Source organism: Periophthalmus magnuspinnatus, chromosome 3 (assembly GCF_009829125.3).
Source record: "Periophthalmus magnuspinnatus isolate fPerMag1 chromosome 3, fPerMag1.2.pri, whole genome shotgun sequence".
Classification (NCBI taxonomy): domain Eukaryota; kingdom Metazoa; phylum Chordata; class Actinopteri; order Gobiiformes; family Gobiidae; genus Periophthalmus; species Periophthalmus magnuspinnatus.
The window spans coordinates 13716474-13732890 of NC_047128.1; the positions used below are offsets into that span (position 1 = coordinate 13716474).

General features: G+C 39.2%; 1 protein-coding gene across 1 annotated transcript in view; it reads left to right on the forward strand.

The window, feature by feature from the left end:
* The window catches only part of otog (otogelin), a 68618-nt gene extending 52482 nt beyond the window's left edge, over nt 1-16136 (forward strand). Inside the window, exons 40-57 of the mRNA XM_055229778.1 lie at nt 506-692; nt 2084-2295; nt 3407-3545; nt 4786-4974; nt 5959-6165; nt 6514-6618; nt 7054-7158; nt 7896-7997; nt 8069-8167; nt 8293-8333; nt 9523-9598; nt 10106-10287; nt 10835-10939; nt 11270-11389; nt 12123-12168; nt 13609-13680; nt 15406-15485; nt 15845-16136. Of these exons, the coding sequence (XP_055085753.1) occupies nt 506-692; nt 2084-2295; nt 3407-3545; nt 4786-4974; nt 5959-6165; nt 6514-6618; nt 7054-7158; nt 7896-7997; nt 8069-8167; nt 8293-8333; nt 9523-9598; nt 10106-10287; nt 10835-10939; nt 11270-11389; nt 12123-12168; nt 13609-13680; nt 15406-15485; nt 15845-16045 (2268 nt within the window). The 3' untranslated portion in view covers nt 16046-16136. The remainder of the gene's footprint in view (nt 1-505; nt 693-2083; nt 2296-3406; nt 3546-4785; nt 4975-5958; nt 6166-6513; nt 6619-7053; nt 7159-7895; nt 7998-8068; nt 8168-8292; nt 8334-9522; nt 9599-10105; nt 10288-10834; nt 10940-11269; nt 11390-12122; nt 12169-13608; nt 13681-15405; nt 15486-15844) is intronic.
* Nucleotides 16137-16417: the final 281 nt, after the last annotated feature.

The following is a 16417-nucleotide window of genomic DNA, read 5'->3' on the forward strand; positions in this document are numbered from 1 at the left end:
CATTTGTGTGTGTGAACTAGACGAAGCTGCACAAACTTTACACTGTCACCCTAAAAAAGACTATTTACAACTGTTTATATACGGAGCCATTAAAACACATTAAACAGACATGTTAACAAACATTCAGAACATACAGCTTAGACATATTCATAGAATGAAGTGTATTGCCGAAAGACACAAAGTTAGTACACTGGTATGTAGTTGAGCCGATTGCTGCCTATTGTAATAACCTAAACTTAGCCACTGTTTGTTACAGTTATTTCCAAGTGGGAGGATTTAGTCAGGTCTTATTTAAACCTTTTTCAAAAGTGTTTTATGAGATACCCAATATTGAAATTTATTTTACTCATCTCCGAGGCAACAATGGCAATATTTTTCAGTATATTTCTTTAAATTTTCCCATGCGCGTTAGAGGCTGAACAGTGTTGAAACTGATTATTTTTAAACTCGATTGTAAACGTCCTTTGAGAAACCAGTGATTATGACGTCTGATTTTATTCCCTAGTTGTACGTGAACTCTCGATACGCCAAGCCGCGATTTAAGAAGTTTGGGTTTGAGATCTACGACACAGGGAACATGTATCTGATCAAGACTCCAGCCGGACTCAAACTGCAGTGGTTCCACTCCACGGGGATGATGGTTGTCGACACGGAGGCGCACTACAACAGACTGACCACCAGAGGGCTCTGCGGTGAGTGACTGGGACAAGAAGATTTTTGCTTTGTGGGGGTCCCAAGATTAGACTACTCATTTCAATAAAACATAGTTACAATAATGGCATTAAAGATGTTACTAAAATCTTGCTTAGTTTTCCCTAATTTGACAATTTTAGTGATATGTAATTTCTTCATAATTACCCAAAGTTGTATTTAGACTGATTCATGCACGTTTAAGTAATCGCTCCAAAAATCCTTCCTATTCATCCATCTTGTTTCTTTAGATAAATATTTAAAATGTCCAAAATGATCCATCGGTGCCATAGATTTGTTTTGTTTTTTTTGTTTTTTTTATACCAAGCACCGCCTAAGATAGTATGAAAAATAGTCTAAATAAACTAAGTAGACTAAATAATTGGTCACTCAAAGGAGAACAGATACATTAATATATTTTAAATAAAAACTACTCAACTTGCAGAGGGCCCCACATACCACCAAAGGCACATGTACCACAGCTTGAGAAACATTGTCATAGGACTATATAGCAGACAAGGGTAGCAGGGAATGGTCATGAAGTCCAGAGGGAGTCATTATGTAGCTAAAAACTACTTTCCTACTTAAAGTTCTGGTACCATAGCAACAGTGAAATGAGTGCTTTTCACAGTTTTAGAGGTCAATCTATAATCCTACATACAACATATATCATTAGCATATTTCCATTTACATTACACTTACGTCAACTCTAGTGTGTGTTGAATTATTTCTTATTATGTTAAGTGTACATTTATGAGTATGACAGCTCTGGGAAAGAAGCTCTGTCCCTTAGTCTGCTGATTCCTGTAACAGAGGAGGGTGAAAAGCCAGTGGGCAGTGAGAAACAAAAGCATAATTGGTCTTCTTAAATAACGACTGATGGAGCTGCATAGAGAATTTTTAAAGAAGGGATATTATGCAAAATCGAAATTTCTTGGAACTTGGAACTTTCTACAATGTAATAATGTTGTTCTCTCATCAAAACATGCCTGAAGAGATTTAAGATGTTCGAGTATTTTAGCACTCTCTCCCGGGCCCTATTCAAACCGTCTTTTCTGTTAGTTGTAAGATCTGTGCAGTTCTCAGCCCACAAGCCTATGTCCCCCATGCTCCCACAGGACAATATACAAAAAGATTATATAAAACTCAGCAACTTCACAAACCTGATGTGATGTGCAGTAATTTTCATTATGATGATGCACACTGATTGTGTTGTGATGGGGGAGTGACTTAGCACAGGGAGCAAACTGAAACAGTGTTAATACTTTTATTTCTGTGAATATAGCATTAAAACAGCAAGAAAACAATTAAAGGTAACATGGTGATCTAAATATGTTGCATTTGCAGTTAATTTAGAAGTAAAAGCAGAGACCTGTGTTTGTGTTTTGTGCAGGTTTCTGTGATGGAGACCCCAGTAATGACCTGACTCTGCCCAGTGGCTCCTCTGTGTCCGACAGTGAAGCGTTCATCGAGAGCTGGACTATCTTCAACACCACGTCCTTCATCAGCTCCACCCGACGAAGAGACGCCAACTGCACCACCAGCGACTGCTCTGAGTGTCTGCGCATGCTCCAGGGACACGACTACAGACCCTGTCACCAATATGTACGTAACCAGCACCTGTCACCAGCTCATACTTTGTCATCAACATTCTCGGGGGGAGTGAAGCTAACTGTAGGCACTGCTCCATCTGAAGCTCTGTTACTTAAGTTAGACTTTAATCTGACGTTTATTTTAACACAATCAGACCAGAAAGAACTGAAAGTCTCTCTCTCAGATAACATTGCAGTCACAAGCTACCTACCATTAGCCAACGATTTTTCACTCTCACCTTTTTTTTGAAAATAAAAGTCCTAAACAGGGCCATGAACGCTTGTATCACAGGCTACTGAAAATATGTTGTTTAAATGCATTTTGTATGTTTTCTTGACTTTTCAGACTTTTTAGTTACTGTGCATTGTGTGCGTTGTTAGTGTGCATGGTAACTGCTCAACATTCTTCCATATACATACATAGAAAGTATCAATACGGTTCAGAATCACAGGGTCCCCCACAATTCAAAATGAAACACGATACATCACTCACGATACATATGATAATTGATGTATTTCTCATGATATTCTGCCATATGTTACTATTTTTTAAGACGCAAATACATTTTAACAACAGTATGTATTAGTTTAAACCATTACCTGTACAAACATGTTTACACCCCAAAGGTTTAGGAGGGGTTTTGGGCTGGATTTAGAAGGACTTGAGGTGGGCTAGAGTAGGGATATTAAGGTTTCATTAATTCACTTTTATTCACATTGTAATAATATCACCACTCCTCTAGTTAGTATGTGAATTGGGTTTATTATAAAATGCTCCCATCAAATACTTTGATAAAAAGGTTGAATATCAAATAGGCAAAATTTTCAACAAATCTATACTCAAAATAACAATCTTCAACATCTACTCAGTGTCTACCCTATAAGAGGTTTAGAGACTTTGACAACAACAAAAAAAGCAAAAAATCTGCTTTCTTATGACAAGCAACAACTTGTAAAAAGCAAACATTTTATACCAACTTTGTAATGAAACACGAAATTCTCCAAAATGATCCACCTTTTACTGTTGCTGATTTTATCAAAATGTCTAGACTTGATAAAAATTTGAAGTCTTGTGTTTGCAAATAGATGTTGTATGTTGTTAAATGCTTTCCTCTCTGTCCTAGGTTCCTCCCAGTACGTTCTGTGAACTGTGGGTCCGAGACACAGAGTATGTGAACAACCACTGTGTGGCTCTATCTGCGTACGTCGCCTCCTGCCACAAGTTCAACATCTGTATCGAGTGGAGGAGGCCAGACCACTGCCGTAAGTGTCTGCAGCAAAGTGGTTAGAACATATGCCTCAGAGTAAAGGTTCCAGGTTCTATTCCCAAATCCAGTTAGGGTCTTTATTTTTGGTGTGTGCATGTTGGGTCTGAACCATTTGGGAAAAATATCTCATTTCTATTGTGCGTTGTGAGTTATGATTGCGAATAGATTTTTGATTTATGTTTTAAAAATCTGATTCTGTTCAAAGTTCACATTTTAAACATGTCCAGAAGAACTGACAAAAGGACTGAAACATGAACTGACAAACTAATACAAAAATCACATTTCAGAACATGTTTGTAAAGATTTAAACTACAGGGTTAGAAGCTTTTATGGAGGATAAGACAGGAGAGTTTGCGGTTTTGGAGGAAATTATGGTACTTTAAAAATTGCAACCTTTGATTTGCTGCTTGTGTCTATTCAAATTTTTATTGAATTATGATTACAGTAATCTCAGCCCTATTGCATATTTTTGCAGTGTTTGTGTGTTTTTTGTGTGTTTTCTTTGGTTACTTCAATCTAAATATGCACATCAGACCAGTTTATAGAAGATAATTTGTTTCATCAGATTTTTAATTTTAAATACTGGTGAATGTCAAAGTCTAATGTTTTGTAACTCTGTAAAAAACAAGTTTGAATTGTTTTTATTTTGAATTTCAGTGAAGACATCAAATTTGTAAATCTAATCACAATTGCAATACATCAGAAATCTTGAATTTTTAGTACTGCATTAAAGGACCTGTACATGTGTTTCTCATGTATTTAAGAAGAATATGTCTTGCCCCAGTACAGATATATCGAATAAACAGCTCTTGATGTCAGAATGAGACCACTCTGCTCTGTTTGCATCTAATTATAATCTGCTTTATGATATTAAATTGTGAAACGTTCTTATAAACTCATCATGGTAAATAATTAAAATGCTCAAAATGCATAAGGTAAGTGAAGAATAGCTTTAGACCACTGTGAACTGTTTAAAGTAAACTAGTTATGTTTTTCACATTTTTAAGACAGTACAAATCAGGTAAAAGGAAGAAGCTCATTTAAAATAAAAAGCTGCCTCTCAGAACATTTGTGTTTAAACTGGCCTTTAATCCCACCTAACCAATTCCATGTTTGTTTGTCCGTATGTGTGCATGACTGTTCTCTGTTATTGTGAAGCGCTTTGGGTACACTATATAAATGATTCAGATTAGTAGTACTCAAACAAGTAACTCTTCTCTCCATCTGTGTTGTAGCGTTCCTGTGCCCTGACGGCCTCCAGTACCAGTCATGTCTCCCCGCCTGCTCCGCCTCCTCCTGCCCAAACCAGGACTTCGACTCAGACCCAGACCAGTGCTCCGGTCTCACTGAGGGCTGTGTGTGTCCGGAAGGAACTCTGCTGCACCGGCCCTACTCCAAGCTCTGCATACAGCCCGACAAGTGCGGTGAGAAAGCAACAGTACCGCTGCTATGCTAATTAGCTATTAGATGAGGCTGAAAAAATGCATTAGACTGATCATAATTGCCATTTATTAGCATGTCAAAAGTATCAGAAATCAGACATCAGCAGAAATCAGATACTAATTGATAATAAAACTAGTATCAAAACTAGATACTCATTTGACCAGGTATCAATAGTAAAAAAGTCCCATTTACAGGACAAAGATAAACATTTTCTGAAAAACTTTAGAATGATCTTGAGCTGTATCAGAACAAGTATAAGACACATAGACTAGTATACGCCCATGGACCACTATGGAAACTACCTGGACGACTGAGGCATTACACAGATATAAGGACACATGGGAATATAAAAGAAAGTTCTACCATTTAATGTTGAAAATTACATTCTTGTTTTACTATCGTTGTAGTATCAGAATCTGTATTGAATATCTAGTGTAGTCCTTAGTATCAAAATTTTGTTTTAATTTTAGCATGACAACAATACCATCTATTTATTTTAGTCATATTTTGCTGTGCAATACTAGTTATAATGAACTCATAACAATTAAGCCCTATGCTGTGAACATGGGCTCACAATAGAAAGTGTTTAAATGTTTGTTTCATCGTATGGGCAGTTTTGTAAACTGTAAAATGTTTCTATCAATATGGAGCTTTGGATAGGACCGTAAAAGGACCAGGAGAGATCACAAGATTATGCAAACATGCACGGATTACATCTAAAACCTGTTCAGGAATGTTTTTTTAATGAGGAAACAACATTAGGACATGGTAGAAAGCTCAGTAAAATCAATTTCGCAATACCCCATCTTTAAACTCAACTACCTGTTACTGTGAATTATCAGTGTGTCAATCTATCTACTGTGAATGGAACACTTGCATAGTTAGATATCCTTGTAATTTAATGTCCTGCATCTTATCTATGCGTCTAAACCCAGTCCTTATGTTACTGTCTGTTTGTATTGCAGCGTGCACAGACAGCACTGGGCTCCCTCGCTCTCATGGGGAGGTGTGGAAGGCCTCTCACGACGCCTGCTGCATGTACCGCTGTGACAACGACACTATCGTCCCAGTGGAGTTCAACTGTTCCACCGCAGTACCACAGTGCCACAGACAGGGGGAAGTAGTGATCAGCCTGGCCGACCAGAACAGCTGCTGCCCTCACAAACTCTGCGGTCAGTTGCTTCTCCATCCTCTGCACCATTTGCTCCTCTTCTGCATCCTCTGACCCTCTCCTCTACCTCCCCTGCTCTGTCTAACCCTCTCCTCTGCATCGTCTGCTCAATCTGACGCTCTCCTCTGCTCCATTTGACCCTCTCCTCTACCTCCACGTCACCCTCTCTTCTGCATCCTCTGCTCCTTCTGACACTCTTCTCTGCCTCCTCTGCTTCTATGACCCTCTCATCTGCATCCTCTGTTCTATCTGACCTTCTCCTCTGCTCCTCTGACCCTCTCCTCTCCATCCTCTGACACTTGATTTGATTTAACCATAATAAAAAGTTTGATATTTGTGGTTTGTTCAGTGTGTAACCAGAGCCTGTGTGAGCTGCCTCCTCCTCAGTGTAATTATGGAGAGAAGCTGGTATCTTATTACAGACAGGACTCGTGCTGCCCCCAGTACTCCTGTGGTAAGTCACCATAAAGATACACAATACAGCTGTTTCAGACTTATATCAGTGCTATGATTATCTGCTGATACTTGATACCATGGGGCACAATATAACTTCTGGCAGAGTGTTCATAACCTGCTTGTCTAGCAGACGTTTTTGCTTTGCATGAAATGTTCCACAGTATGACATCCATCTTGCATTAATTCAAATACAACTGTCTTTATTGGTCAAAAATACGTTGAGAGACATGGATTCTGACTATGAGCAGAGTCACCTCTCCACAAACCTTTTAACTTGGCCTGGTGGCTTCAACTGCTTGTCTCCATGAAGATAGATGAGTTTAATGCTATAAGGCAAAGCAATAAACTCTCCATGGATACAAGCAGGTGGCCAACCCGAAAAGTGACATACTGCTTCTTCAAACAGTTTCCCTGTCATGTCTTGTCTTTCCAGAGTGTGACCCGGAGCTGTGTGAGTCTGTGATCCCATCGTGTCGAGATGATCAGACTTTGATCTCCACCAGAGCCGACGGGAGCTGCTGCCTCGCACACATCTGCAGTTAGTAGAGCACACACCTACAATACAACTATACACATCTGTACCACACATGTCTGCAGTAACATCTACAACACTCTCTCTTTCTCTCCACTTTGAGGATGCCACTTCAAGAGGGTTTCTGTTTTTTATACTGGACATATTCTTATTTTAGCTTCTCATATTTGGCATTTACAGTCTATATCAGGGGTGGGCAAACTTTTTGTGTGTGTGTGTGTGGGGGGGGTGTATGTATGTATATATATATATATATATATATATATATATATATATATATAATTACATTAGAGATTTGGCCTGTAATATGTAGCAAAGCATGAATATGCAAGGCTCATTGTACAAATTGTTTTCCAAATGCATTAATTAAATTAATAATGAATTTATTCAATTTCAGTTAAATAAACACAGCAGAAAAAGCATTCAGTATTTAGTTTTATCAAGTGCCAAAAGATTAACAACTTGTTGAAAAGGTAAATTGAACAAGGTTTACCCTTACCTATTTTATTATAATATGGTATAATTTATTATACCATATTTATTGGAAGTTATTAATAATGATCCACTGGTGTCAGAGATTATAACTATAGAGCAGACAGAACCACGATGTTTTCTTTAAAACTGCTTTGTGGTCTGTATAGAATGTATTTTCTGTAAATGCAAAACAATACAACCCCAATGAGTAATATGTCGGCCTGCATAATCTGTACTTCTAACCCTAAACCTAACCCTGGTCTCTACAGTGTGTGCGTCGTGCTCTGAGGCACCCCCTCTTTGTCAGGATGGAGAGGTACTCACTGTGGACTTCAACACGACTGACCGCTGCTGCCCACTTTACGGCTGTGGTCAGTACAATATTTCACTTATAATCCTGTATCTTTAAACTTAAAACCAACTGCTCACATCTGTCCTTTAGTGTGTGAGCCACACCGTTGTCCTGAGATCAGCTGCCCCGTCGGAATGTCCCTTGTCTCCAGCTCTGTCCCAGGACGCTGCTGCCCAAAACAAACATGTGGTAAACAAAATATTTTTTTTGTATTATTATATAAATTATAATATAAAAAGTACTTCTGAAGATTTTGCAATCAAGAACCTAATCTATAAAACCACAAGAAGTTACACTTTTTTTTGTATTCGTAGAATGCGCCTGTGACAAGATTGCCTCTCCAAAATGTGGCCTGGTAATTATTTCAATTTAAATGTTTCTGAATTACAATTACAAATGTATTTCATAGAGACTGCCTGAGTTTATATTTGCAATTTGCAAGTGCAGATCAGGCTCCTTCAGATTAGCGATAATGACTCTTCTTCCTGTGTAATTTATCTCCAGCCTTCTGCGCATTAAAAGCATTTATCTGAACTAGTGCACTACATTTCTCAAATAATAATGAGACATCTAAACTAGAAGTGCAGTGCTCTGATGTTTGGAACACTTTAGTCTCAGAGTTAGTCATTTAACTTTAGACAGGAAACAGGTGACACGAGGTGCACTCACAACTTTTAGCATCGTAAATTTTAAAATCTCATCTGATTCTCCTCATGTCTGTGGTCTGCGTTTTTGGTCTCACTTTTAAAAATCGCTTAAGATTTAGCTTAAGTGTGTGGAGAGCACACACAAGAATCTCGTGCTTTTCAGAACATCTTTGTAGAAGTTTAAACTACAGTTTTCTATATCAGACAGGATATGTGGTTGGACATTCTAATTCAAATAATTACAAACTTTGCAATCTGATAATGGCAAAATTCAAATTGAGATTTCTGTTAAGTATATTGCAGTATAGTGTGCAGCCCTAGTACTCCTAAAGAATACCTGTAACCAAAGATGGAGGTTCCAGTTGAATTTAATATAATTTTATGTATTTTTGTAAAGTTTGCTTTATTGCACAGTACAGCTCAAGTGTTAAAGGGGGAGAGAGGCAGAGAAATTTGGGGAGAGACATTCAGAGAGTAACAACAAACCATATACATGACCAGTAAAAAGTTATGCACATTTTTTCATTTGTTTTTTCTTTATTACCATGATTATTTACATTGTAGATTCTCACTGAAGGCCTCAAAACTATGAATGACAAAGATGGTACAAAAATGGTTTAAAAAAGCCACCCTTTGCTTTAATCACTGTTTTTGACCCAGACATGTCACAGGTGTGAAGTGAAAACCATAAAAATCTTTTTGTGTTTGCTACATAATTCCAAATATCTTTCATCATATATCTGATGTTTTCAGTATGTATCTGAAAAGTAGAAAGTAGTAAACATAAAGAAAAAACACAATGAATGAGAAGGTAGACTGGTCATTTATATACTACACCTTAAATCATTACACCACCAGCTAGCACACGGCTCCAATATTTATCTGTACTTCTTTCAGGGAGAGATGTTGCAGCTGGACCGATCCTTCATGTCCGATCCTCAAAACCAGTGCAGTTGTAATAGATACAAATGTGGTGAGTGAACCTCTGCATTCTTATACTCAAATATACTCACTCTGTCAGTCCTGTTAACATTATTAATATCATGTCTATTTCTCCCTCTTCTTTCTCTCCTACCCCTCTCCCCCTCTCCTTCTCTTTCACCTTCTTTCTCGCTCAATCCTCCCTTACTGTCTCCCTTTCTTCCCTCTGTGTTCTCTCTCTGCCGCTTTATTCCCTCCCATCTCATCTCTCTCTCACTCTCTCGCTTTCTATACTCACCCCCCTCTCCTTTATTCCCCTGCCCTTTACTCTCTCCCTCCTCTTTACTCTCTCCTCTTTACTCCCCTCTATCTCCCATTTACATCCTCCCTCTCTCTCCCTCCTTTACTCCCCTCTCTCCCCTTTACTTCCTTTCTCCCTCCCCTTTACTCCATCCCTCTCTTTGCCCCCTTTACTCCCCTCTCTCTCCCCTTTACTTCCTCCCACCCTCTCTCTCTCCATCTCTCTCTTCCCTTTTACTCCCTCTTTCCCCCTCTCCAGTTCTAGAGCCTGGCTGTATCTTCCCTGAGCGTGGTCTCCTGCTCCTCCCTGGTCAGACGTTGGTGGAGCACAGTGATGGAGGCGTTTGTTATAGCCGTCAGTGCAGCCGTTCCATTGACTCCAGTTCTGGCCTCAACATCATGAGGACCACCACCCACAACTGCTCCACCTCCTGCCTCCCCGTGGGTTTTCAGTACAGTGTTGCCACGATACTAAAATTTCAAACTCGATTTTGATACTAAGGAATAGACTCAATACTCAATACTGATTCCGATACCGTGATGATAACAAAAATACTTTCTTTAGGAAATAGAATGTGATTTTCAACATTAAATGGTAGGACAATTCCCATGTGGCCTTATATCTGTGTAATCCCTCAGTCATCCAGGTAGGTTCCATAGTGGTCCATGTTTGCGTACTAGTCTATGTGTCTTATACTTGTTCTGATACAGCTCAAGATCATTCTAAAGCTATTCAGGAAAGGTTCATTTCTGTCCTGTGAATGTAACTTTTTTTTAGTATCAATACCTCCTCAAATGAGTATCTAGTTTCTATACTAGTTTTAGTATTTTGTATCTGATTTTTGATACTTTTGACAACCCTAGCCTACAGCAATAATTGTAACCACAATTAAAATATGATAGGCTAATATCTTACATGTAAATCCTTGCACTGTTTGAACATTTGTGTAGAAAGTGTCTTAAACCCTGTGTACTGTCTGTTCCTCAGAATCAGATTTATGTTCCTCCCAAAGACCAGTCAAGCTGCTGTGGCTTCTGCAAAAACATCTCCTGTTCCTACGAGCACGAGAACGGCACCACCAACTATTACAAGGTACCAACCAATCACTTAACTATGCCCTAAATTAAGAAAATGATTGGATGGATGGGATAACTAATTCAGTTAGTGTGTGTTGCCTCCAGTGGCCATTACATTTGAAGGCGCCTGTCACCCTCTTTTGTGCCAACATAAATTAGACTTTTGAACAAGCCCTAAAAGGGAGAAGTATATGGACCTCTTAAATACTAGACCTCCTGTTTTATCTTTATATTTATATTGTCTCTTTTAACCAATGTTATGAATGATGCTTGTTTTTATGTATGCAGTGTATGGAAAAAAGGAAAAATGTTTATTGAATTGAATTGTGTTCTGTGTTGTCCTCAGCCCGGTCGCTCATGGATATCTAACTGTATAAAGTATGACTGTGCAGACACAGAGTCTGGCTCCACTCTCATTTCACTCCCCATCAGCTGCCCCCCTTTCAACGACTTCGAGTGCCTCCAGGTAAAACCACAAGTGTGTCCCCTACAGGTGAAACAGGGAAGAGCCTGTGTGGCATGAGGGTGACAACGGTTGGAAGAAAATAAATAGCTAGGGGTTTGTGGCCTGTTTGTGAATTTTGATAAAGAGTACTGGTGAACTCTTTGGTTCTCTTTTGTTTTTTTTTGTTTTGTTTAATGAGGGGTATTATGCAAAAAAAAAAATTGAGCTTTGTACCATGTTATAACGTTGTTCTTTCGTCAGAAACATGCCTGGAGTGGATTTAAGCATCATCCATGCATATTTGAGTATTTTAGCGATCTCTCTCGCCCTATCCAAACCCTCCTTACAGTTAGCTGTAAGATTGTGCAATCCTCAGCCCACAAGCCTATGTCACCCATGCTCCCTCATGAGAATTCTCCATACAAACATGCAGGATACCAAACTGAACACAACAACCTGACAAACCTGATGTGATGTGCAGTAGTTTCATTAGCGAGATGCTCGCTGATTGTGTTGTGATTGCAGTCTGAAGGGGGAGTGAGTTATTGTGGAGAGCTAAGTAAGGGGGGACTCAGAGCATCAAAAATTACCGGTAACTTAAAAACATGTTAATACATTCTTGGCAAATATAGCATTTTCAAAACAATAAAAGGAAACATGGTAATCTAAATATCTTGTGTTAGTAGTTAATACCCTATAGAAGTGTAATACCCCCTCTTTAATATTTTATTATAACGTTTTGTTGCTGTTTCAGAATGGAGGCCATGTGGTGAGTTACATGGACGGCTGCTGCAAAACCTGTGAGTATCTCAGTTAGCATTATTAGCAGTGTTAGCTCTATTAGCTTTGTTAGAATTAGAACTGTAGCCTCGACATGTGTCTAGCTAACATGTCTTCTCTCTCACACCAGATTGTAAAGAGCCAATAGAAAAACAGCATTTACAATACAAGGACACACCCACCAGAGGGGACCAATCAGAACCATGATATAAAACATTTTATTTATTAGGCCCCATACATATTCAAAAGCACTCAAGAGTAACAAAAACTTTAAATTAAAATATGCAGATGTTGTGGAAATAGTGCAGAACCCAGTGACATGAATGCTTAACACCCTGTGATTTGTGTCCTTTCCCACAGATGAATATTGTCAATGTGTCCTTGGGCAAGACACTTAACCCGTCTCACCCCCAGTGTCTGCATACTCTGGTGTGTGTGTGTGTGTGTGTGTGTGTGTGGGTGGGGTGGGGGGGGTGTGCGTGTGTGTGTGTGAATGGGTGAGTGGTTGCTTGATGTAAAGTGCTTTGAGTGTCTTGAAGGTACACAACCAGTCAAAAGTTTGGACAAACATTTTCATGAATGTTTTTATTTCCATTGTAGATTCTCAATGAAGGCATCAAAACTATAAATGACAATGGAATGTAGTAAAAAAAAAAGTTCACAATTTTGACATTTCTTGACTCTTGACATGGCACAACTGTGAAGTGAAAACTATTTCAGGAGACTTCATCAGGATGTCCATTGAGGCAAGGCCAACGATTCCTGCACTGTCAACAAAGCCAAGGGTGGATACTCAAAGGATTTGAACATTAATATATATATATATTATTTTTTTTTTTCCTTTACTACATAATATCCATATACCGTATTGAATCATATATTTGATGTCTTCTGTGCATATATAAAATGTAGAAAGCAGTAACAAATAAAGAAAAAATTTGAGGGTGTGTCCAAACCTTTGACTGGTTGTGTAAAAAAGAAAAGCTGTTATACATGTGAACATGTATTTACCATTTGCCAAGCTCAGTTCAGAACACTTTATATATCCCTGGGAGGCATTTCTGTTTGCAGTCACAGATCACCACATAAAAAGCTGGAGCTGTCCTTGGTACAGTACTGCAATAGAGAATCCCCCAACAATGAAAGCCAGCAAGTCCTATAGCGTGTCCCCTCTGGAGTCAGGACTTCACTGTAAAACAAATTCTTAAGGTTCAATTCAAAAATCCAAATAAAAATTCCCCTTTTGTTAGATCAAGTTTTGGATTTAACTCTGTTATGTTAGAACTAAAAGGTGTAACCAGTGTAAGATGTTGTCATCATACCTTTCACCTGTAAAATAATACTCCAGTCTGTGGCTCTGATTGGTCCCCTTGTGGGCGTGTCCCTCTCTCTGTGCTCCTATTGGCTGCTGGTGTTGTAGCTTTGACCCTGAGTTTTGTTGATGTTTGTCCGTGTCGCAGGTAACGTCTTCGCTCTGTTGCCTTTTCCCGTTAGCCCCGTGTCTCCCACAGTCAGCTCAAACTGTGAACGAGGTACAACAAGGCTCAGGCCATTGTTGATCGTCGACAATGTACTCCCCAAAACTCCACCTTTCAGACCAGAATAGGAAACTAAAACATCCTAGAAGAAGACCTAACAAGTTTTCCTATGTTATCTTAAAAACAAGTCAAAGCACTTAACCATTTTCCAACATGAGTTAAGAGTTAAAGCTACCATCTGCAAGTTTGTTTGATTTTTTTTCCTTCACCAGAAGATGGCAGCTGTGAAACCTGTTTCCCCCCCTCCCCTCATCTGGCCCCTCTCTCCTTCCCTCACCTGGCCTTTGCTCAGGCTCACCTGTGCTCTCTGGTCATCTTCTGTCAGGCCAAAGCTGGCACACTATTGTACAGCAGTAACAGATAGAATCTAGTGGTGAAATGTGAAAGTACAAAAAGGACAGATCAGCCAATCCAATTACAGATGGTAGCTTTAAATCCACCTAATAATAAAGAAAAAACAGCTATAATCCATTGTAGAAAATTAAAGAGCCTTTAAAACTGGTGCTATATTGAGTCAATATACCCTTAACACTCATTCTATCTGTAACCACACCCCTGTTAGGTTAAACCCCGCAATTGCCCCTTAAACCACACCCTGATGATCATGTGACGCGGCTGTAGCACTGTGGGCAGTGCATTGTTGATTGTCAACAATGTACTGTTTAGTTTGGGCCTAGACTCTGCATGTTTTTGATTTAGTTGGGTTTGGGTGCACTTCTGCTGCTCCGCCTGTAGGGGGTGGTCTGGGTGATATGGTAAAAAATATGACTCCAATATTTTTTCCATATTGACTGATACCAGTGGATATCACTCATCATTAGCTCTAATGCTACAGCTTTGAACAGGCTTTGAAACATGTTCATTTTTATTAAGACTACACAGGATGGACCTGTACTGCAGACTTTAAACCATCCAGTAGGGGTGGGCAACATGCCAAATCATTAATGTCACAGTTTACCACAGTATTATTTTTATATCTTCTTTAAGATGTACATAAAATCATCTGATTCTTATGCAAGTGCACACTTCACTGTGATTGGTTAAATCCAGATGTCACTCACTCAGATATTAAGATATAAATGCATGCTGTTTTGATGCTTTTTTTTAACTGCTGTGTGAGTGTCTGTTTAAACTTATTTAAAGAGGGGGTCTACTCAAAATCAACTTTCATCATTACGAAGGTGTTTCTTTATCAAAAACATACCTGGAGTTGAGTTTTGTTTCTTTCCTGCATGTTTAAGTTACTCTCTCATTTCTGTTTCTGTCTGTGTGAACTGAAACCACTTTGTTGCTCTTATCTCCACCCACTGCTCCTGTCCCCTCCCACTCCAGGAAGAACTGACCAATCAGGAAGCTCTACATCCATTCTGCACTTATTATATTGTCAGTAGTTATAAATAGACATGTAACTTGATCTTGTTGTATCACCTGCTTCTTACAATGGAGATAGACACGTGTAATACTTGCGTGACTAACCAGCCCCTCCTCCTTTCTGTTAGAATCCAGAAGGGTCTATATTGGACCTTCTACTTTCTGCTGGTCATTCAGCTCGTTCTGGAAATTGGTTCATGTATAATGCTATCCTGGAGAGATTGCCAATTGTGGCTTAGAAAGGCATTGAAAAGCATAAATCCCCTCTTTAAAAAGAAACTTTTTTTTCCTCTGAGCTTCAGACACAGTGTTGAAAGGTGTCTGATGGTTTTGGTTTGTCGTGAACAGGTAAAGAAGACGGAAAGTCGTGTCAAAAAGTCACTGTGAGAATGACCATCAGGAAAAACAACTGCCGCAGTAACCGACCGGTGAGTGGGCCAAATACCACCTGAAAACAGCTGTAATACCACCTTAAAATATACATATATGTGAGACGAGAGGCATGGTCCAGGTTTGGAGGGGCAGAATGAGAGTCTGTGATAAAAAATATTATAGGTTGGTCTAATCAATTAGCCACTGATCAGCTGATTGAGGCAAAAATAATGTAATCGACAAAATAGGGTGAGCAGACACCTTTGACCATCACCAACACTCACACACATACCACATTTAGACTAGACTTAAGCCAATCATTGACTGAAATTACTGAATCTGAGTTTTGGTTTAAATTAGATCAATTGCACTGCACTATTGCACTCACTACTGTTATCTCTGTCTGTGTTTTCAGGTGAACGTGGTCTCGTGCGATGGGAAGTGTCCCTCTGCGAGTATCTATAACTACAATATAAACACATACGCACGATTCTGTAAGTGCTGCCGCGAGACTGGGCTCCAGAAACGTACTGTCCAACTCTACTGCAGCAACAACGCCACCTGGGTCAACTACGACATTCAGGAGCCCACTGACTGCTCCTGTCTCTGGTCCTAAAGGGGGAGGCACCTGTCAACGGTCCTGCTCCTGTCTACCTGCCTACTACTTACAGTCTAAATTGGAATATCATATCTTTGCAATGACATCACACTGGGTGGGTTTGGGGGCCAAAACCTCAAGAAAAAATATAAAATATACTTAAACAAATTTTCAGGAGCCTGTGATGTATACGAGTGTTCATGTTCCTGTTTAAACATTTGATTTTCAACAAAACGGTGAGACTGACTAACTGAAAAGCTAGCTTGCAACTGTAATTGTGTTTGAGAGGGACTTATTTAACAGCACAAATCAGCTCACCTGTTGTAGTGTTCTGGCTAAATCAGTTCTTTCCAGTCAGATTATGTTAAAGCAAAACAGAGCTCAGATTAA